We start from the raw sequence: 23,782 nt of genomic DNA, 5'->3' as shown, positions 1-23,782 counted from the left end.
GATTTTTTCTAGAGGGGGGCAAAAAAAAATTTTGCCAAAAAATGCTTGTGTTTCTCAACACATTCTCGATGTATCAGTTTTAGAGGGGGGCAGGGACATTTTGCCCCCCCCCCAACTCATTAAATTTACACCACTTTATCTTCGCACCTCTTTGTCTTTTCTTTTTTTTTTTTTTTTTTCTTCTTTTTTTTTCTTCTTTTTTTTTGCTTTTCCAGGGGGGGGGGGGCAAGTGCCCCCCTTGCCCCCCCCCCCTCTCGCGACGCCCATGCCTCTCGCAGTTATAAATGTGCCCCCTCGAGTTAAAAACAAAACTGCCCCTCAAACGCACATAATTATGAAAGCATAAGTTAAGATCGCGCTACAAATAAAATTGTCTCTCTTGTAATGCAAAACTGCCACCCCCCCCCCAAAAAAAGAAGTACCCCTCTCGCATTAACAAGATTGTGCACAAGTTCTCGAAATGGAAAACTAACCCTTGAAAGCACAATACCCCTCTCGCAATAATACAATTGTGCCCCTCTCGAGATGGAAAATTGGCCCCTAAAAATAATAGTGCTCTCCACGCCAATAAAATTGTCACTGAACTGGCTATTAAAAGCAACAGTGCCCCTCTCGCGATACAAAAATGGTCTTGCTACATAACTATCTGTAAAAGAAACACAAAGAGCAAGATGGACAACGTATTCGTAATTTGTTCCTCGTCTATAGCGAATTCACAATCGCTATTCATCTTCCTTAAATGTAATATACAACTTTTGCTTTGCTGTATTTTTCCAAATGGATGGATTTGGGGGTTAGTATTTTATAGCAAATATTGTTACTCAGAACTGGTTAAAGGTTTGTGTTCATAGATGCTGGAAAAAAACTAAGGAAAAATGCTGTTCTTGTCGTTCTCTGTACCTACTTAAGACGAAAGGGAACATTATTTATAGACGTATGGGAATTGTCAAGTCAGGGAACCAGACTAGATGACTTGCACCCAATCACGGATGTGTAACCGACCGCAAACAATGTGGATTAACTAAATTGGGTAAATTGGGGGAAGTATTTGAAGGGGAAAATTCTTCTTCTTTTTTCTATCCTTGGAAATAGATACAAAATTTCCACTTTTCTTGAAAATGACAGCATGCCGAGTTCCATGATTTCACAGGATGATTGAGACTTGTTTTCATTTACAGTAAAGGTATTGCATAATAATTTGGTAGTTTTGTTTTTTGATGTTTTAATGTTGTATGTTACCTTTAAGATTTGAAAAATTGTGTTGCTTGAAACGAAGAGAAAAGTGCACAAAGAGCAAATGATCCTGTGTACCTTTAAAAATGCCCAACTGCAGCATTATGCTCAATCGACAAAACAATTCGCTAATTGCTAGTGCGGTGTGTCAGTCCGTGGACACGGGCTGCGTTAACCACGAACGCACGTCAAGAGTTGCGCGGACACAAAAAGTTGCGCTCATCGTAAAAAGCCAGCTTCTCCGCGCGGTCCGTGGCTGTGGTTTGTTTGCCTCAGATGACAGCGCCGTTTTCAGTGGAAATTTACGGCATTATGACTCAGGGTGGAAACCCCCAAGAACAATGTTTTCTTTTCACGGGTTTATGATGGGCGGTTTATGTCTCTTGTGACGAGTGAGATTGGAAGTGTTGTGTTGACGCTCAAATTGGGTGGAGAAGAATGGAAGAAAAACCAACACGATACGCATGTTGGTATGGTACACAATACACCTAAAACAGTACATCAGAAGGTGGACCAGTGAGCGTTTACAGCACTGTTACGCCCCAACTATGGATGGGACGATCCCAACTAAAGTCGGTACTGCCCTAAACTAGGACTGCCCTAAATAAAGTTGCAGGGGCTGTCCCAACTATAGTTGGGGTATTGCTATATAGTTGGGACATACCAAACCGGCTTGCATTCCCACAAAAACATGGGTACGTCGATGTCCCAAAAGTTGACCAAAACTTATGGTGTGTGCATTCCAGCATGGGATCAAAATGCACATTTTGTGTGTTAGTTTCTGTTGTTATGTCTTCTTTCGAATTGAAACCATGTCCTTTCTTTCGTCCCATTTTGTGAATTTGAAGCGTGCATGAGATCGTCACTTTTGGTGGACGGGTGAAAAGGCTTTTCTGCGGTGGTATCTGTGGAGACTTGAGATGTTCTCAGAATGATAATGCGCTGTAGAGCTCTGTTCTGATACAAAGCGTGGGCACTGAAAGAACTCCGTTTACTTTTGAGTGGACGATTTGAAAAGTCTGCATCATTATCCATACAGAAGTCGACTCTCAACTTAAGTGCGCCAATTGTAAGAATAAAGGGACCAAATACTGCGCGGAATTCTTTGGTATACAACCAAGAGGACAGAAAAATAAGCTTCGCCATTATCTTGACAGTTTGTCTCCACAATCCGTAAGTGATGCTTCAGGAGATGACCGCCTTAATAAGTAAACTTTAAGTGGCCTATGAGTGGCCAAACACCATTTTTCTAGTGGACATTATGAACCGAAATGGCGCTGGACTGGTCACAAACAATCACCGTATACGCTACATGCACTGCCGAGTTTAATGATCCCTCGTCGGCACTAACTCACACCAGCCCTTCGGCATTCATGGTTTTTTTACGATGTCATTTATAAGTGGGTGGCGAGGGCGTATACAATCCTCGTTCCATTCCCTCCGATTGAGTGCTATTGTGCAGGCCGATCCAAAAGTTACAAGTGTTGAACAAAATCAAGTGACATAAATTGGCTTGTTTTGACCCGTAGGTGGCGGTAAGTTTTGGCATGGGTTTAGATTGTGGGAAATCGTTTGGTCTTAACTGCAATCTCGTGTTTTCTTTTCGTAATTGACCACACTTGATCACTTTTTTTTCTATGCGTAAGCTTTGGCTTGTTGGTTTGAAATGAAGCATATAAATACGACAATTTCGACGGCTGTAGAGCTGGTAAGCTGACGTAAATACGCGTCATCACATCTCAAAATATTTAAAGTTAACATGTTTGAGAAAGTATAGAAATGCCCAATCCTGTGGTCAGCTTTTCTACAAACTTCAAAACTTTCAGAAGTCTCTCATAAACGCCTACACACTATTTCCTTAGTTTTCAATATGATTTTTGCAGGATGTAAAATGATGACTTTCGCATTGTTTAGGTTTTTTAACCTTTGACACAACGCCAAGAACGAAAATCTATTCAATTTCTAAACAGACCACCCCCAAGCTCAAACACGGCTCAGTTGAAAGGCTTCCCACTTATGAAGCGGGCACTTTGTGATGGGGTGGCAGTGCATTCAAATAAGACCTATACTTAACACTGCTACGTCGACCTGGTCCCCTGCATGGCTAAACCCCAATATGGGCTACGGTATACTAGAAAATCCTTTCGGATACTGGAATTAAGCCCTAAGCCTGTAATGAGCCTTTCCGCTAAACGAATATAGTGTGGGTTCCACGTCTTTAATATTAGACCTCCGTGATTCACTGCCCGCCTGCCGTGTGAAAAGAAGCTTGAGGAACGGGGCGGGCTTTTGCAGCCAAACCGGCCGCAGTTATTGTGAAGCCGTAATGGGAGTCAACAAGAAATGTATGACCAAAAATTAAATTTGTCACAATCTGTGTGCACTGATGTATCCCGACAGAGACGTCACGATGGTTCAATTGGCGGGCGAGGGGATGGGGAGGGCATTTTGGGGATCCTTGTTATCTAAAGAGGGCAATCGGGTTTGGTCATAGTTTCCAACAGACTTGTATTCGAGTTACCAAACATCGAGTCCGAGTCCAAGTCACCTCTCCCGAGTCCCGAGTCATGCAGGTCGAGTCCGAGTCCGAGTCACGAGTCACAAAGGTCGAGTCCGAGTCACGAGCCACCTTTAAACATATTGGAAACAAATTTTGAGGTACTACTAAACCTCACAGTGTAAATGTTTCCATTTTCACAGTTTTTTTTTCTTATCGAATGACAGAACTGGAAATACCTATATAACATGTCAAATAAAGCAAGGGACCAGTGTCTTGAAATGATAATCTGGTACCAAACACTCTCAAGCTTGCATTGACGCAAAATCAAGTTTGGACGCTGGGGTACGTGTTTACGGTGCTTCGATGCATTGATTTCCCAAATCAATACATGTATATCGGAAACAAGCCAGCAGCACGTGTGTCTGTACAGTACTGAGATGCGTTTCTTCTGCACCATACGCTTGCACAGGAAAGGATCTTCTTCAAAATAATTTGTAATTACATTGTTGGAAAAAAATAAGTGGTGTGTGGTCATTTTGGTGGAGTCCCGAGTCACGCAGGTCGAGTCCAAGTCCAAGTCCGAGTCGTCAGGGTCGAGACCGAGTCCGAAGCCGAGTCATTTGTCATCGTGACTCGAGTCCGAGTCCGAGTCACGGAAAATGGGACTCGAGTCGGACTCGAGTCCGAGTCGGAGTCACGCAAGTCTGGTTTCAATCGATATGCAGCTCCTTTTTTTGTCCTCCAAATTCTGAACGCCGGGGCCCCATGTCATGGTAGGCCCGTGTTCCCCGTGTGTTCCCTTTAGTTTGGCTTACGCCAATATAATGTCATTTATAGGTTGGGGTCCTTTGCTCGTTTTTCAATTCTGTAGACAGATTAGATTAAAACTCCCGACCTCATGTTTGCAAGAGGCGAAGACGTTCTTATCTCTATTCACGCCAAAAGTTGCGAAATTCACAGGAGAGGTACTTATTCCGGCTTTATTGATTTGTGATCGAGACGAGCGATTCTTGTCATGAGATTTGACGATAATGTTTGTCAGCAAGATAAATCATGCACTTCCCGCATTATCTCGAAAAGGAATTCCTCTTTAAAAACAAAATTCTGACTTAACACGAAATGTCAGAGGCAACTGGGATGTAAAGTGGAAGTATATAATAAAAATATTAAATCTTAAAACTAAATATTGAAAATAATATTGTTATTATAGGAGTAGAGAACGGAGTAGATAGGTCATGTCCCCTAACTGCCCAAGGTCAAATTTAGTTATTACTTACTGGCCTGTTGCCATCAGGCATCAGCCCGTTCTTACGGCAGTACACAACAAGATCCCTTCCATTCAAAACGGGTACTTTCTTAAACACAATCGCATAAAAGTGCCCTTAAGATTTCCTAGAAAAAAAATTAAAGTCGCTCAAAGCTGCATCCATCCCATATCCATCCCATTGACTAAATGATCTACACCATTGTAGCTTTTATATAATTTTATTACAACTTCCAATTTGAAGAGACAGCGCTTTTTCCTCGAAATGCGCCATAAAACAGCCATTGAAACATTTTACGCTCCTTCAGCGGAAAAGTTGTTTTCAAAAGACTGATGCGATTTAGAGTACAGGTTTCATCACTGACTCGGAAACGGACCTTGATTTGCGATGATCAGAGATATTTTTTCTCGGAAGCATAAAAATCTGGCCAATTAGTTGAACCGGGAACAAAGTGATGTGAAGAAAAAAACAGTTGACACCGAAAACAGGTGCATGGGGAAACGGGGCTTGCACGGCCAGGAAGTCGCTGGAAAACACGGAAATGTCAGACGCTACCAAGAATATTTTAGAGTTACGCGTTATTAAACATTTTGCACAACGGTCAAACTGTCAACTGCCTACACTTTTGGCAAATTCTTTCCTACAATCGGTCAAATTTTGGTCGAATTAACCAACAGTTGAGATAATTCCATACCTATTGTCCGTTTAAATAGCATTGCACGACGTTTTGAACCAACTTTTATTATAACTGTCAAACTGTGGCAATAAATACCATTATAATGATAAACAATGTTTGAGGAGGTGAAATGCTGGCACCGAATATACGCAAACAAGCAAAACTTAAGAAAGGATATCTTCTTTTCATATTTCCATGATTTTACTATACCAACACCCCTGCAGCCTCGGGCAGCGTAACTGCCTTGACTTAGGCAGAGTGCCCTACGATTGAATTTGTCATCCTGGGCAGTGACGGAGCGGACCCAGTATGTCGCCCGTGACAGTTCACCATGATTTACCACGTCTGGGCCACACGTACCCAGGGACCAACGCGAGACATCCCTTGTCGGTTCAAACCGCTTGTTCAACATCATCCTAGATTAGTCCGTAATAAAGACGACAGCATTGTCTGTCTGGTCAATCATAAATATTAATTTATGTTCCGTTGGGCCTTTTTCCCCATATCATTCCGAGCACGCTTCACTGAGGCCCCTTCCATGGCGAAAGCATTGCGTCTGCCATTGTACAAAGCAACTGCCTAATAACGGATTATCTGAACAATGGCTTGCACAGCGTTTTCGTCATTGAAGGGGGCCGCATTAGGTGTACAGTGATGTTTGCTATGCTCTATTGATTTCCATTTCCTACTGCACCATATAAATTATTCACGAAGACGCCATTTTTGATCGTGTTCCCTGAATATATTTCATTGTAAACTGTTGAATGGGATGGTAACTGACTATTTTTGTGTTCCAATTAAGCCTAATAACTTTTTGTCTGTGTCATTAATGTGCCTTAAAACATTAGGGCGCTTATAATTTTTAAATTATTCATCAGAGCAGACTGGTATTCATTTGTAATTAACTTTATTTAATTGCTTTCATGTCTATTCCAAAAACTGAAGATTTGACGGTTTTTAATCCAATATGGCCGACTCGTGAATAAAGCTTATTCCATTCATCTGAACAATAACGAATAAGCCTTATAGGTTTTAGAAACTTGGGTTTGCCCTTCATGGAAGTAATTTTCCAAGAACTGTATTATTACTCAGTGTTGTCTCACAGCCTGCAAGGGGGAAAATGACATTTTGCTCGGTTGGGATTACAATTTGGTTTCCCCATATTGCCAACACAAAATAAATACCGGTCTCGAGACGGGAATTGATCCATTTCAAATTTAGGTTTACTTTTTCCAACATTATTAAAGGACAATGACAAGCCATCATTTCAGGACAGATGTATGTTGGTCCTCACCTAATCAGTCATCGTTTATGCAGAGATATTTTATGATGTTCGCAATAAACTATACTCTCCTGACAAAAGTGCAGTGTCACAATATTTTAGGATGAGTAGGCGTCTGAATAAACGGAGCCCAATTTGAGTCCCAGTGGAATCGTTTGGTTCATGACCCAATGTAGGCCATACCACGTATTAAATCACATGACCCAACCCTTCCAACCTCGTCCCCAGTGCTTATTTTATCTTTAGCCTCGTTCAAGGGCGGATCCAGGGGAGGGGGCCAAAGGGGGCCATGCCCCCCCCCCAAAAAAAACCCCATTTTTTTTTATGTGACATCGCAATAAAGGCAGGCAATGAGGGCCACCCCGCGTCAGGACTCACAACATGAACGTGGAGTTCATGGAGTGTAAGCCTACGTACACCCCAGTAAATAGGCCAAAGAGATATGGCAATGCACCTCTGGCTGGGACTTGGGCTTCCAATTCTGTGTATTTTGGATGCAATTGGACCCAAAAGTGTCGCTATTTAGCCATGTTGTGGAGGGATCCTTTTTCAAGATGGCTTTGGGAAACATCACTCGTTTTATAGGGGTGGTCTTCTTTGGGTGAGAATTTCTCGAAAAGTCAACGGTCAGCCCACCAAAAATTGAAAAGAAAATGAAAGATAACACGTTGATCATCATTTTTCTGTGCAACCGCAACACTTGTGAGAGTTCTGAGTATTTTGAATAAGAATTTTGAAGTATGGGGATTTATCCCTGGTGTCTATGGGAATTTTTTTTTATACTGGGGTGCACCCTTGATATCCAGCGCCATTGTGCAAATAAAGGGTGCTGTACCCTTGATTCGGATGCAATAGATGAAGGAGCCTAAGCCAAAGTGAATACGTGAGACTTAAGAAAGGCAGCATTATTTTCCGTAAATTTCAGCATGGCTCCCAAAACGTCTTTCAAAGCTCGAACCCATGGATCCTGCACGCCTTGTCCACACCCTTCAGATTCCCTTTGTTACCCTCAACATGGAGCTCAACGCCCATCGGGTTAATCAGTATAGTTTCCCCCTTTGTCCCAACTGTGCGAGGTAACGAGCCGGCCCTCCGGCAATGGAATGGCCGCTGAGTGCCGTTCCCTGGCCCTCTGTCGGCATCGAGGTCATGAACATTAGGATGATAGGAAGGGGGTCCCCCTGAAAACAAAAAGCAGTCAGTCATTTCAGGTCAGATAGATTCTGACGGAAAGACTTGGCCTTTTCGAACGTCAACAGCATCCAATGAGTCCTGTCGTGGTAAAAGACCCGCGTACGTATGCACTCCGTATCGTTGCCCCAACTAATTTGTTTCGAAAGAAACAATATACCGTGCACGATTGGAGACAGAGGGGTACCCCCAGTGTCCCTCGATAGGTTGCAGACCAGTAAATAGACTGCCATATACCTTAATTACGCGCACTTCCCAGTTCCCAAAATTATTTTAATCAAAAACCTTCCCCTTAATCAAAACCTCTTAAAGTTATCTAGAATTAAAACAATAATAGGCCTAAGTTCAGTCACGTGACAATGTTTCACGTGATGCAAATTTGATACATTGTATAAAGTGACTATACCACGTTGCAGAAGAAAAAATACGCTGTCCTATTTTTGATAAGTCGTGTTCCTGTCACCTATCCCCTAAGGTGCCACACTGGGGCCACTGTCAAAGTAATCGCCAGGCCATCTTAGCCTAGAGGGATTCCCCCTTTCGCCCTTCAGCCATCAACTTGGCGGTTCTTTTACCAGCGGGGGGTGATAAGAATTTACAGTGGCGACGCCACAATGCTACAGTTTCCAAAAACAAAAACAGTTTAGCAGTCAAATGGTGTTTACAAGCACGCTGTGTGTACGTGCATGTCGCCTTGTCTTGCTAAGGTGAAAATATTGACATTGGTCATTTTGGCCTTATAAAGTAGCCCCCTTCCGCCTAACTTAGTTTGTGACAAATTGTTAATTTAATTCTTGACACCTATCCCAAGTAATGTTTTGATAGTTCGGCCTTCCATTTTGAGTAGCGATTCTATTAAAAAATAGGTATTTATCAAATATAGTTCACTGTTTAAAAAAGAGTGTATACACATTTCCTAATGGTGTGATACCAATAGTTGTCTTCTGTCGACATGTGCTTTTCTGAAACGCGTATAAAGTTGTTTGTAATTGTTATTTTTTAACAATGTTTGTAATAATTTTTAGTAACTATCATTTAAAAGTTGCACAAAGATATGATCGGAGCGGGGTCTGGACCTGGGACCTCCCGAACACCTTACCGGTGATGTACCAACTGAGCTATCCAGCCCTATGTTGATGGTTACCCATTTTGTCAATGTCTTTGTTCAAGGGTCGCTAGTCTGAAGCTATAAACCCGTACTGCCATGTAGCTAGGAACCACGCCCAAAGTCACGATGCTAGCAAAATTGCACTGCTGTAAATAAAGATATTAGACAATAGGCCTTATTATTTTTTTGTGAGCAATGTAGAAAATCCCTTTCGAAAATAACCAAACGCAGGCTTCATTTTCATTACTGAACAATACACTACAATTATCCCAGATTTGTCATATTATATTGGATTCAAGGTAAATTTAAATAATCACGAGCCACAGTATTTGCTCTAAATGTATTCAAAATATTTATAACTGTGGCATAAGACATGCGATTTTGTACTGTATACTTCTCGGCTTTTATTATATATGCACATTCATAAAAAATAAGTATATTTTATTACCGGATATTGCTCTAGAATTTCCGTGAATGTATTAGTTTTGAGAGGTGTTAGAATCTTTTATCCCCAGCCTTGGATATATTCGCAGACAACTCCCAACCGAGTTTTCTCCCCCCCCCCACCCCCCTTTAACAAAGTTTGTTACTGGAGGTGTCTTTTGACCTTTTTTAGGTTTGGCGCCTGAGAAGGCCGCGTTCTGGGACCGGGCTGCAAACACGTCTGCTCCGGGCAATGACGTGAAGCTTGAGGCACGCTGGCAGCTGGTACCCAGCCGTCCCGCTGGTACCTACTCAGGTGAATCATCTTTCTAATCCGTACTTATACTTGGATGCCGCTAATAATGTCATGGGTAGTTGAATTAAAATTGCCAAATACCACGCTAATCCTGGGTGAAATGTTGTAGCCACGTATAAAGCTGGAGAATGACCCTTCTTTTGTTTTGTTTTGTTTTTAATTACGATTCGGTTTTATTACATGCAGTAGCAGTGCAGTCAAACAAATGGCCAAAATAAGTTGATTTCCTCTGACGTTTGTTAACGATTTTTTACTATGTTCATTCAGGCAAGTAACTAGGCAGTAACCAAAAAAGAGGAAATTCGAAGCTTTACAATAATTTATACGGTGTTTTGACATTTTTACATGTAATGGCGTACATTTGTGAAGTGTAAAACGAGGAATTCGGTTAGTTTTGCGCTTTTCATTACGTTTTTAACTATGGTTTTGCAAAAATGCAATACACCTCGCATTGTTGCATTCCTATAGCAAAGGTTCAATTTCTCTTTGCAATTTCTCAGAGGAATTTTAACTTATAGTTTAGCGACTTCTTGAGAATGGGTAGAACTTTTTTAAAGGGAAGTAGTAGTTTTTTAGACGTTTTAAAGTGAAATTTCTTCAATCGTTAAGATCGAGTTTTCACTCGAGCTTCGACTGAAGTGGTTCATTTATCAGACTATTTTAATCGAAAATGAGAGTGATTTCCACTCTAAAACGTCTAGTCCTTATTTTCACTCTTTGGAATTTAGAGAGAAGGGAGCCACCCCCCCCCCCCCCCCAAAAAAAAAGTTGCCGATTTCAACCAGAAGACAAGTGAAACAACTATTTGAACGATACTTTAGTCTAAAGTATCGTTCAAATAGTCTCCTGACCCCCTTTTCCCTCTACGGATTCGTGGAATCTTTACTACAAGGAAAGAACAGGAAACTAGACCGCCCCTATATAGCGTCAAGTAATGCCAAGTTCCCTCCCGATAGGCAACCATCATTGATGATTGACGACCACTAGTCGTCTCTCCCCACACACCCGGACAGACAGCTTAATAAGGATGAGCTCCGGTGCCCTCTGCCGTCTCTTTTGTCGTTAATATGACACCTGACTGAGCCCCGACCCGCATCCCAACGCCAACACGCCGGCCTTGGGACATTTTGCCAATTTCATTGAGTCAGAATACCCCTTGACGCCGGGATACTGGTGTGGCTGTTGTCTCAGTGAAAGACGGGAGCTTGCAGGTACGACCCGTGTTGAATCCCGGGAAAGTTCCCCACAAAACGGAACACCGCCACTGCTAATACGTCCGCAGGTTTATCAAAGGCACGCCTTGCGACTGACGACAGGTAGTACGAGTACGATCCGAGTGCGACCGAGAGGTGAGGCATGGTACGGTACACCAGTAGTGACAGCCGCACTGACTATACATCCCGAAGGCCATTCATAATCAGACAGGTTGTGGAACATTAGTGTCCAATCACGTCGCAGGTTACATAGACCTTGGGCCGAGCGCTTACTGTTCACTCCGTTGATTGGTTAATTACGCCCACTACTACCGCGCCAGGAAACGACATTTCCTGAAGTAATACAGGTACCGTGATTGTGTTATCAAGAATGGTGTAATGAAATAATCACCAATGCCTTTGATGTTGAAATTACCTGGACGTTAAAAGGAGTATGGCTCATAAATGAATTTCCAAAATTGAAATTGTATCCGTGAAACTTCTCAGTTTTATCATGGAATCTTTACAAAGCACTCGAAACTGAAAGAGCAGACGAACATCTCACTCACGGTACATTTTGGCGCGAGAATAGGCTTAACCTCTACACGCACAAAAACAAATGTCCCAATGAAATTGTTAAGCGAGACACCTGCGACAGTTGAGCTGGAGGGATTAAGAGATGCGACTCCTCCGGGCAAAAGGTGCCACAGACCACCGTCAAGGTCAGACTGACTTCCCCGCCGAATATAGATCATATCCGCTTATTTCCCCCAACATTGTGAAGCCAAATAGAGTGGTGTGATATCGGTGCAGCAAGGAAGTTGCTGCTAGATTTCACAACATACCTGAATGAGCAAGCAGCAAGGAGGGTAGCATTCTATCCACGACAACATTAAACGAAACCAAGATCTCCAGTAAATCCCTGGCAATATTTATTTATATAATAATGTGTTTGTTTTTCAACAGACTCAAATTACAAAACACGCAATTCGAGACGTGTAAAGAAAAGAAATCAGACTTAAGAATTCTTCATTTGGGGGGGGGGGGGTGGGGGGGGGGGGAACGACTGAGATTTTCATGTAAACTTATATTCACCTCCATTTCTGGGGTTTTTTTTATGAACTCGGGAGGGGATTTTCTTTAGACTGATATTCTTAAAGAAATGATATGAAATTAGCCTTGCTTGCATTTTTTTCGTGGTTTTAGGCGCGCAAACACAAGAAACGACCTGTTGTAGTCACCGACCGCCACATTACCATTCCAATAACAATGGAATTGTAAACAAATCCTAATTTAACCACAATCTTTACCTTTTTGTTAATTAAATGTACTGAATTCTGTTGGGATTAAAATATTGTGTAACACACTTTATTTTTATTTTTTTACGATGGGAGTGGTTAGGCCTATACTGGTTCCTGTACCCATATGCATCGCCAGAATGATTTTCTAGAGAGGGGGTATTTCACATTATTTCCCAAGATCCTTGAACTTTCTCAAGCATATTCTCAATTTATCAATATTTCGAGGGGGGGGGGGCATTTGCCCACCCCACCCCATCCCATTGACACCCATTTTGTTAAATGTGAATTAAATTAACAGCAATATGACTTAGCCCCTCGTCAACATTTTCTTCTTCTCCTTTTCCCACTTTTTTTTTTTTTAATATTTGTTGGTTGCTTTCCGGGGGCAAGCGCCCCCCCCTTGCCCCCCCCCCCCCCTTGCGACGCTCATGCCTGTTCCATATTCCAATCGAGAGATTCAGAACCAGCGCGTAGCTATATAAATGAACATTGTGTGTACAGCGCGCAATGGCCAATGAACTATCCGAATTTTAAAAATACGAGATGGAATCAACCCAGCAACCAAGTTTGTGTCCATTTCTTTCTTTTTCGGTTTGACACGTGAAGAAGACGCCGTACAACCTTGCTGTAATTCTTTTGTCTGAGTCACATATAATTCGCATTGATTATATCAGCGCCGTCCCAATGGCGGACGACTTAGCCGCAAGGCTCTCGTCACTCCGCGCCTCCCAACCCGGCTAATTCCTCGGGATTTGTCCCTAACAAATTTGTTGTTTTTTGTCTCCGTTCCAGAGGTTGCTTTTCACACGGGCGGATTTGAAACAAACGACCATGAAAACAAATATTTGTCCTGTCATATCAGGGAAAATCTGAAGGGCGTGGACTCTGTCACGTCCTACCAAAAGAATTTTGTGGCGCAAGACATTTGAAATTAAGGAGTTTTTTTTAAAGGGTTTTATTCTGTATCATTCCAAACTTGGGACGTAGACATGACCCAAACAATTGCTGCTGGGATGCTGTTTGATGTAGATCTGGGTTGTGAAGTAATCTAAAAGAAAAAGGCTCAATTGTCATGTATCTCTCATTTCGTCAGAAAAACCGCCTTTGCCTTTAAAGTTGGTGTATACGTGCTTTTTGGGTGTGGCACCTTGAAAATAGATTTTCAAACTGAATTGATAATTTTCGAGCATTACATAAGTTATGAGCTTTCCAATGAGACATCGCACGAACAAATCAGCTTACGACAAGTAATCAGTTAATTAATTTCAATTTTTGAATTAAGAGCGGGATGCTCTTAAACCGTTCTGAATAGTGTGCGCAATTTCGGAACTGGAGCGCGCCATTTAAAACCACTTTTTGAAACTGTATAAAGGCCTCCAAAACTAAACAAGCACATTTATTTATTCCTTTCAATTTTGTTCGGAAAAGAAAATCAAATTTTGAAAAAAGCACGTATATACCAACTTAGAGAGGAATTTTGTTTTGTTACCTGAAAAAAATCAGTGTTTGGTGTTTTCCCTTCACTGACGTAATTATATATCAACGCAGTTTTACGAGGGCATGTTAACCCACGACCATGTGACTGAGAAAAAAACAATGATTCTCTTACCTCTTGACATCATGACGTTGGTGTACGGGTTGCCGTTTTTCGTCCGGATATTGGAGCAGTTCCATCGCTGGTCCCTCATCTGGTTACCGCACTCGTCCACGGAGATCCGTATGCCGCTGATGGCCGAGGCGACCACGTCCGGGGCCCGTCGGCACTGCTGCAGCTGCTTACGGGTCAGTCCGGGGAAGGACCGGCAGATAGTACGAGACGACCGGGAAAGCTCGCCGTTTGCTCCCTTGCTGACACTGCCGTCATCGGAGCTAGCCCCGGCCCGGTTATCGCCAAGCGACTGCATGGACATGTCGTTGCTGGTATAAAGAGCGCCAACTCCGTTCCCATTTTGTCTGCAGGTGGGAGAAAATGTGATTAATGTTTTTCTTCCTACCATTTTACAATTATTTTTGTCCTCAAGCACTTAATGTTATGGGCAGAGCCTTATAAAGTACATCTCCTTAAAACGGAAAAATCGTATATCTTTTCTTTTGAAAAATGTTAGATGAACAACCGATTACTATATTGTTGATAACTCCATACAAATTCACATTCTGAAAACATACGAGAACAAGATAAGTGGGGCTTGTATGTTTGTTATATTATTTCCTAATTTAATAGGTGCTGTGGTGGTGGTTTTTTTTTTTCAGATGAACATTTCCTCGAGAATTTTTCACCATTTAGAGAAACTCACAAAAACTTCAAACTGATAACTCCGAACGTCTTCAAAAATGACCCCAATTTAAAACAAACTCTTCCTCTTACTTAATTCTTAATTATTTAATTAATCTTTAATTTGAACTTAAGTCGAATTCTAGGATGCTTATGTAAATGCTTTGTAGGCCTATACATTTGTAATTTTTATCGTACTTTTTGTAAACCAACCTATTTAAGTCTTTGACTTTTTAGTTTGTGGTGTTTTTTTATCGAATATACCAGAATTGAATTGAAATTGAATTGAATTGAAAAATGGAACACTCCCCCATCAAAACCAGTTTAGTCCGACCTCCCTCACCAAAGTGCATCGGCCGCTCTTCATAATCACATATTTGTGCATGACTATAGGCCCTGTAGCTGCGAAATGGTTGGTTCTTCCCATGATAACGCGCTTAAAAAAAAGGTTTAGCTATTAGATGCATGGGCACAGGTGGGGTTTTTTTTTGGGGGGGGGAGTTTTCTCAAGGCAGGGTAAATTTCTACTTTGGACGAGAATTTCAGCATATTTCGATGCCAAAAAGGGTTTGGCAATAATCTTTCCTAGAACAGGCTGTTGTTATTTCCGTATAAAACGAATATCATGGTTTAATATCGTAACTTCACGACCTGAATACTCTACTAGTACTTGATGACTATTTTAACCACGACAATTCTACTATAAAAATTTCAAAACCAACAAAAATTGTATTGTATTTTTCATTCATATATTAGTCATCTTTTTGTTTTTCATTTATTTACAGTAGGCCTATATTGTATATGTGGATGGAGTAGCAACCAGAAACGTCTGTGTGGATTCAGTTCGACGCATTCAATGCGTGATAAATCGAAAAGGACTGTGACAGCGTACTGGATTTCCGTTGAAGTCTTCAAATTACCACAAATGCCAAAAACTTCCCCCTTCGAAATTTGGCGGGACTATTTGTTGGAGACTTGAAAATGTTCATTTCGGAAACTACCGAAATATCAAAACGTTTATAACCTAACATAAGCATAACATAAGCATACACACAAAGTATTACTTTAAGAATTTGTTTGGCCTCATCCTCTCTATTTAATAACTTTCTTGAAAATACTCAAATTGACACTTCGTGTTAGTTTCCATTCAAATCTAAAGGCAAAAAAGGAAAGGTTGAAATCAACGTATTAACCCGATTAGGGTTAAACACAGAGTAACCGCATTACTTTGCCCAAACCACATCCCCTGTCCTAACGGTCCAAAAGATGTGCCGGTAATAATATACGGAAACACTCCTTAGGCCTATAGGCCTACATCTAATAGGGTAAAAGTACATTTGCCGCCATAGGCTGTCAAAGGTTTCGTGGGTTGTCTATGGAGCAAATACGGGTGTGAGAAGTATTGTACATAGAGGTGTGCCGGAATACTTCCTGGATTTGGGTGATTAAGATGGGTTCCTGTGATGTTTGGTATACTCTCTAATGACCAAAGAGGCGATCAATCTAATTTTAGATTGAAGTAAAAAAGAATCAGTTCAGTCAGAATTTTGATTGAACCAATTTCACTCTAAATCATTTCGTCCCCGGTTTCAGTGTCATGGATTGAATTTTCACTCGGAAAGAAGGAATGTTCACTATTTCAGAATAAGAAAGTATAGTTGGGGGTTACAGTTGATTAAGACTCTAGGAGAGCGTGCGTGGACATTGTACAAGTCTATATAGCTACAGAAACATCACTCTCTTTCCTTTGTTTTAATTGTACATTTAAGTGAACCTGCTCCTTCATTTTTGTCGATTATGACAACAAATAGAAAGCTCATTACTTTTTAATTATTGAAAAAGGTTTCAGTGCAATATGAATTCTGCCGAAATCCGTTTTCGAAATTGTTTATATAAGGCCACGTCATGCGGTTCGAATTTGACGTTTTGCAACTTTGGCAGCTAAATTCGCCGGAGTTGAAATATGCTCATTGTTTTGCAGTGCGAAAACTTGCCATGACGTCACAAATTCGCGTTCGCTTTCACTTTCACACGGAGTATGAACCGGTCTTTGTACGGTGATTTTCAGGGATGTTGATGTCTATATGCTATAACCATCGCTTTCGAACATTGGGAGACAAAGAACGGAACATTTCATCAGATTATTGGTACAAAAATTTAGAGATTTTGTCACAATGCATGTATTTTGACGAAATCCTTTATACTTGGCAAACACATGTCTACTGCTTTTCATGGTTTAAGTTAGTTTATTGTTCAAGTTACACTGTCCTGTCTTGGGTTTCATTCATTATTGAGTCCGAGTATAATTCTCATATAATACATAGATACCTTTTGATATGGTGCAGTTCGATCTGTTTTGTGCTAACAAAAAAAAAAACCGCAGTAGCTGGCCAGCGGACGTTTTCAAAACGAAAAGCAACGTTTTATTTTCCACAAAGAAAAAATGGTGTTTGTAGACTCTACGAGCTAAAGTATTAAACGTCATATTTTCACAAATACATATTTACCACATGATGCCCTCCTATATTGTAGTTAACATTATAGTAAAACATTACATAACTAGAAAGCACTCAGAGAGCGCAAACCTCCTCCAAGGCTAAACAATTCCCCGCCTTATTGTCAGCACACCCAAAAGAAATACTCGCGTAAATGGTGAAGAATCCTTTTAAAAATCCTGGTTCCAGACCCAGGTCCGGGTCACTTCCAAAATCTAATCGAGTTGTACTTGTACCGAGGACCACCCCAAAAAAAATTCATGCAAATCCGTCCATAACTTTTTGAGTTATCTTGTTAACAGACAAACCAACCAACCAACCAACCAACTAACCAAATACGATAAAAACATAACCTCCTTGGAGGAGGTAATATAATAAACGATTTTCATAATTGCATCCAGACCGAGGCTATCAGAGCTAGGCGATAGCAAAACACTGGGGGACATTGCCTTTTTTTTAAAATCATCTACAAAGGATAGCGCTGGAACCTCGGTTTTGATGCTTATTTGAAACGCGAAATTATGGTATTAGGGGGGTTAGTGGCAAAACCAATACATTTTTAGCTTTATACATCCATTTTTCTTTTGAAAATTATCATTTCTAATGAGGCTTCGACACGTGTATAATTATGCCCATAAAGCTTTCAATTCGAGTCGATTTTGATACACTTAGGCTAACAGTTTACAAAAGTGCAAAATGCTGACCGCTTACGACTGAAGTATTGTAAGATTTTTATGTATATATCGTATATGCTACCATCGTCGTATGTAATAAGACATTATTATCTTCGTGATGAAAGGTTAGACTTACAAAAAAAACGACTGTATTTCAAGATAATTACTTGCTTGTTTAAATTGTGGCTTTGTCACTTGAATTATGATTGTACTTTATTTATCCACTTTTAATTCAATTGTCTCACATTGGTTTTTTTCTGGGCTCCATACTAATTCCAGTAAGTTGCAGTTATTATCTGAAATACAACTTCCCGTGTTAAAGTTTCAATACTTCCTACTGCACGCTGCCAACTACATGACCAATACCCTCCCCAATTGGGAAAACACGAGTAGAACATAGCTGTTGCGATCCTACACACAATAATTAGGCCTTGTTTGTCAAAAGGCGGGTGGCATATCAAAATACTGTAACATGGCAATAGTTGTAGCCTTGTTTTTATGGCACGTGGAGCGTTGCTCTAGGGACACTATCCCTCCCCATGGCTCGTGTCCCTCGAACTTGTTTTCCTCTAGGAAAACATCTACTTTCACCGAGGCCAAGAAACACCCTGTCACAGTGATTTTTTTCAATGGCTTAATATTACATTTCTGTGAGAATACCTCTGACAGTTTTGCCGCAAAATAGGACAAGAACAGGAGGTATAGGAAATGCCATAATCAGCCAATGGGGTTTCCCCATAGCGGTGGGCAACCATAGGTTATAAAGGGCCTACCTTAGCGTGCAGAGGCTCATCAAGATAAGAAGCGCACACCTCAATACGCCCGGACAGCACATGCCTAGCGTGGAGATAGCGCTGTCTCCCCCCGGTGAATCAAGACGAAACTCCCGATTACGTCAACTGGAATATCCGCTCAGAGAGATGGTCTCTTGTAACAGGTTCCGCAGTCGTCTTGGGTTTTGTCACAAAATGTGAAGCAGTTAAAAAAGAAAAACACCCCCACAATTTTTTTGTTCTGTTTAAAGTTGCAGAGTTAGTGATAGCCGGGAAGGTCTTTTTTATACGATGTCCCAATCCACTCAATTCCGGTGAGTTATGTTCTATTTCTCGTGAAGTAGTTATTTCGTAGACGTTTTTATGTGACAAGTGATGCTTTCCCGGCGGCACTGGTATTTCCGTATACGACTTGCGGAGTGGACACTGGCAGAACCACATTCAATGGGAAAAGTCAAGTCGACAGGCCAATTTGTTGGGGTTTTTTGTCCTTCTCTCGATAAAGAATTGGTGAGTTTAAAAACCGCAAACTCGTGGGAGTAACTCAACCCTCCCCAAATCTTGAAGGAAAGTGTTTCAATTCCCGCCAATCGCAGGATGGAGTATACTGTGAACGGTGGAAGTTGGTCTTAACGCTGATGACAGTCTTGTCAACCAATGATGCGGGCCGAGGGTTGATGCCGGCCGGTCAGGTGAGGCAGGGGTGTGAAGAGACGACAAGCTGTGACAAAGTGACGTGAGTGAAAAGACCTACAAAAATGGTCACTTCATGGAAACTCCAGGAGAATGACCGCAGTAATGTGGGTCATTGATACCCTCTCACCAGGGTTCACGATCAAAATGATCTTCTGTGGACATCCAAACTCTAATCTCGTACAATCGTCTCAGATCACAGTTTCGCAGCCGACGAACGAATAGTTGAGATGGGCAGCTTTACCACCTACCTCCAAGCTACGGACTCGTGCTGGTGGTTGGCGATTTCCTCTTGCTAATGTTCCGTTTCCTCTGTGGAACCGGCGAGTGTGATTGGCACTTTTATCTGTTGGAGTTTAGAGGGTCGCAAGGGCGAGTTTCTCCCTCGGCCCACACGCCGGGCGTAGCGATGCAGCCCCGGGGCTCGTTCAGCCTGTACCACCGCCGGCCAGCATGGGAGCTTGTTCTCCGGGCGAAGAATCCATTTCAAAAAATAATTCCCTGGAAGGTGAAGCGCACCATCGCCAAAAAAAAATTAAACCAACAAAAAAATGCCCCTGCTGAAAGTAGCGCCGGGATGTTATTTTCCAAGCACAGCTGGGTGTCTAATGAAGAGAGTCAAGGTAGACACAGACAGGCCTCCTAGCTGTTGCCAGCAGAAATTTACCAACATTTGTTTTGGCTGTTTGCCCCTTGCGGCGTCCTAAATGATCTTGATGATGAGTTGCAACAGTAGACAAGCTCACGGCCGGGAAGCATGCCTCCACTTTACCGAAGAAAGTGCAGTGCCAACCTGGCACTATAGTAATAGCAGTCACACGTGGTTGCGAGGCGAAACCCTCATTTGACCAATTTAACTCGACAGATCCCGCCACGAGGAGAAATTCAATGTACAAGCCACCAGCACCGCAGATTAAATCCGTTTAATTAGGTGAAAAAACGCCACCTTGAAGTGAACAGTCGGCAGCTTCTACAAAATCTCTCCCAGATCATTTGATGTTCCCCGCGATGGCCTTTTTACAGCCGCGCTTACAATCATAGCGAACCACCTCTTTTGTTGTAGCCCTTTCTTGTAGGCAAAGCGTCCACCTTTTTGTGTGTTCAATCGAAGATGGGGGCATTGCTGATATGGTTGTGTTGAAGAGCTGAGTTTGTTAGCGCTTGTCCGTTGATGAGTCAGAGCGCTCATAGCCTGTGTGTCGCTTCCCCGGCGTCCTATCCATGTGAACTGTGGTCTCTATCACTCACGATAACAACAATTTCAAATTGACATCTTGCACAAATACCCCGAAGTTGAAGATCGCGTTCCCACTCCTAAACCCGCTGTCCCACCTAATGACGTAATCAGCTACGCATCCATGGGGATTCCCCTGTACACTTGGTAGTCTTGACGGAGTACTAATGGGAAACAAAATTTATATCATTCCCGAGTTTACGGGAAAAGTCGTTTGTTAATGTCTCTTTATAAGAAAAACCTTTCCTTAGGATTGCACAGGGTTCACTCTTAAGTGGATTCCTAACTTGTTATACCTCAACTTTTTCCGTAAGTTTAGTTGATTTCGACACCCTCGTGTTTATCCCAAAACATTCTCGTTGGTTGTTTGACCGTACACGTGGGTTGTTTCCACATGTTGCATGCCACTCATTTCTCCACCTGCCGTGCGAGTTTAAAGGATTTAAGTTGGTGGATTATTCCATTAAGAAAACCATATCATCCAAATCGCACAGGATACATCTGAGCGGGGAAGGTGTCATGATTCTTGTGCAATGAACGGCGGTGGGTCCTCGCTAGGAAAATATCGCCCAATAATTGTTTACCCTCCATTTGTTTAAAATCATAGATTCATGAAATCTCTGGTCAAAGTCTAAGGGATTAAAAGAGACTTTTAGAAGGGACTTTTTCATTTAATGTTTTGAAGTTTGAATACTGGATTGAAGAATAAGGGAAAATCTTACAGAAACTGACAGATCTTTCGCTTGAGGTAACTGCAAATAATATTGGTGTTTTATTGTATAAACGTCATAAAAAGGAAACATTTTACAACTGTTTTCTTAGTTAGTCATGCGATTAGTTATTTGCAAGTGACATAATTTTATGCGATAACCATGATATAATTTACTGCCTTCTCTGACCTATGATTATCAATTTGTGAGACGGAAGTTGCAATTTTTAGACATTATTGGCACGAACGGATATTACTTGGCAATATAACGAGGTGCAGTTATTGAATTAAAAAAAACCTCGGTGCAGCGATGTGTGCGTTTAGGGGGGAAAACAGACACGAAGCGGTATGTCGCACGGTTATTGGGACGGTAGGTAGTAGGGGCATGTGGGGACATGTACGTCATGCAGGCTACTTTGAGTTGGAACCCTTACCCCTGACGCACGCCTACTCGGAAAACCCAAGGATGTCATCACAGGACTGCAAAGGGAAGAGGACTTAGAATCATACTCCCGCAGGGGGACATCCCCCCCCCCCCCCCCAACGCACACAATTTACGAAATCATGAATCCCTCTCTTCTACCATGCCGTGCACACTGTTGGATCCACTACAGGGTGGTGCAAAAAGAAGGAAACCCAAAAATTGACAGGAATTTTAACGTACCTACTTAACTTTATGAATAAAATATTTATAATGTAGTAAAATATAGCTTTTCAACCATACGTGGTGAAAAAAAAATCTTTTAAAAAATCGCAAGAGCAGTGTTATTATATTAATTTGAATACACCTTACCAAAATCACTGTTGTCCACGTGTAAGTCTAGTGTAGTGTTTTTGTCTTCAAATCAAGCTCCGGAGCTCAGTCAAGCAGATGGAATAAAGCCGTCCTTAGACAAACACGCTTGCCACATGACATTTTTTTAAAACTATATAGCCTTCCATATCTCAAAGACAAAATACGCATTTGCAATCATTTTTTCGTCACTTATGTTTAAAGATCAATATTTTAATACCATTAAATTTAATTTTTGAAATATGCTCAATAAGTAGGTGAAAATTGCTGTCAAAAGTGGGTTTGCCCCACCCTGTATGACAAACGAAGTCTTGCGTGCATACTTCATTCGGTGATTTAATGGTCTAAATGCCGCAGGTCGCGGGCCCGAATCCCCGAATTTTTTGCATTTTCGTTTCTTTTCCCTTACAGTGAAATTTCTTTCTTTAATTTTGTTTAAACGGGTTCTGACGGATGAAATATGATAAATTCACCTCCCCCCTCTTTCATGGCTCTGGAGGATTTTTTTAAAGGGAAGTTAAGTCCGAGCACCGTACATTTTACCAACTGACGCATGCGCATTGTGATCATTGACCATACTTGGTTGCAGAAAAAATAATTATCTCCAAGTGTCCTGGTGACCTCTCATTTCTTTGAGCTGTCATTGGTCAGGTCAGTAAGCTATCCACAATGCATTGCGAAGTCTCCATTTCCTCCACGAAGTATTTGAGGAGATAAGCGGTCACCAGTGGCGAAGGGTCCAGACCAGTAAATAGGCCCGACATTGCCTACGCCTGCCAAATCACGATTGCATGACCTTCAAATTCTCCGGTATTAGGAGCATTTTGAGGGCCGTGAACTTGAGTATTTGTAAAAAAAAAAAAAAAAAAAAAAAAGGTGGACGCCGTGCAGAGGACTGCGAGCTCGTATTAGTGTGAAAATAATGTTGATGAAATTAGGCCCTAAAATAGCTCTACTTTGCAATGGAACGTAGGCGTCCGTTTTCAAAAAGGCGATGGGCTTCATGCCTGCTTTAAGGGGTGATCATAATTATTTGGATGGAATTTTTCCCAGAAGTCATCGGATAACCCCTCAAACATTGAACAGAAAATGAAAGATGATGAAATATGCTTTGATTTGATGTGTGTCACAAACACCTTGGAGAGTTGTGAGTATTTTTTATAATTTTGGGAAGTGCACGTAATTATCACTGAGGTCTGTTGCGGTCTATATACTGGTAAACCTAAAGGGTGACCGTGGTAGGCACGAGTGCATTCTAAACACAACTAGACTCAAAATGGCGGATTAATGTGGACAGCCATTTTAAGTTTTATATTGGCCAATCCAATGCAACGATGACGTAGGGTAAACCTAATTGAAGTATCTACACGCGTACTGTACTAGTGCATGAGCGTGCAGGAGAAGTAGGCCAATCAAACTAAAGGGGAGGCGGCACCCAACTCGCCTAGCAGCCAATAAGATATCAGCAGCACGAGGTCGTTACCTGTCCTCGTATACACGTATGCTATGGGATCAGGTGTCCTGTCCAGCATGAGTGAAACTTTTGCTTGTTGACGACGCATGCGTGGACTATAATGACCCCTGTGCATGTATATTGTGGGAAACGGTGTGGCCCCTCCCCCTTTCGTTATAGGCCCTTCGACGAATCCAG

The 23,782-nt window shown here is 41.7% G+C and overlaps 1 protein-coding gene across 1 annotated transcript in view; it reads right to left on the bottom strand.

Annotated features, from left to right (window-relative positions):
- The window catches only part of LOC119721985 (protein Wnt-10b-like), a 34,684-nt gene extending 14,019 nt beyond the window's left edge, over positions 1-20,665 (bottom strand). The window contains exons 1-2 of the mRNA XM_038191962.1: positions 18,703-20,665; positions 14,098-14,441 (exon numbers count right to left, since the gene is read on the bottom strand). Of these exons, the coding sequence (XP_038047890.1) occupies positions 14,098-14,441; positions 18,703-18,764 (406 nt within the window). The 5' untranslated portion in view covers positions 18,765-20,665. The remainder of the gene's footprint in view (positions 1-14,097; positions 14,442-18,702) is intronic.
- Between the last annotated feature and the right edge of the window lie 3,117 nt (positions 20,666-23,782).

This window comes from Patiria miniata, unplaced genomic scaffold (genome assembly GCF_015706575.1).
Source record: "Patiria miniata isolate m_02_andy unplaced genomic scaffold, ASM1570657v1 HiC_scaffold_14, whole genome shotgun sequence".
In the NCBI taxonomy this organism is placed as follows: Eukaryota; Metazoa; Echinodermata; class Asteroidea; order Valvatida; family Asterinidae; genus Patiria; species Patiria miniata.
This window is presented reverse-complemented; position numbering and strand designations above follow the sequence as displayed.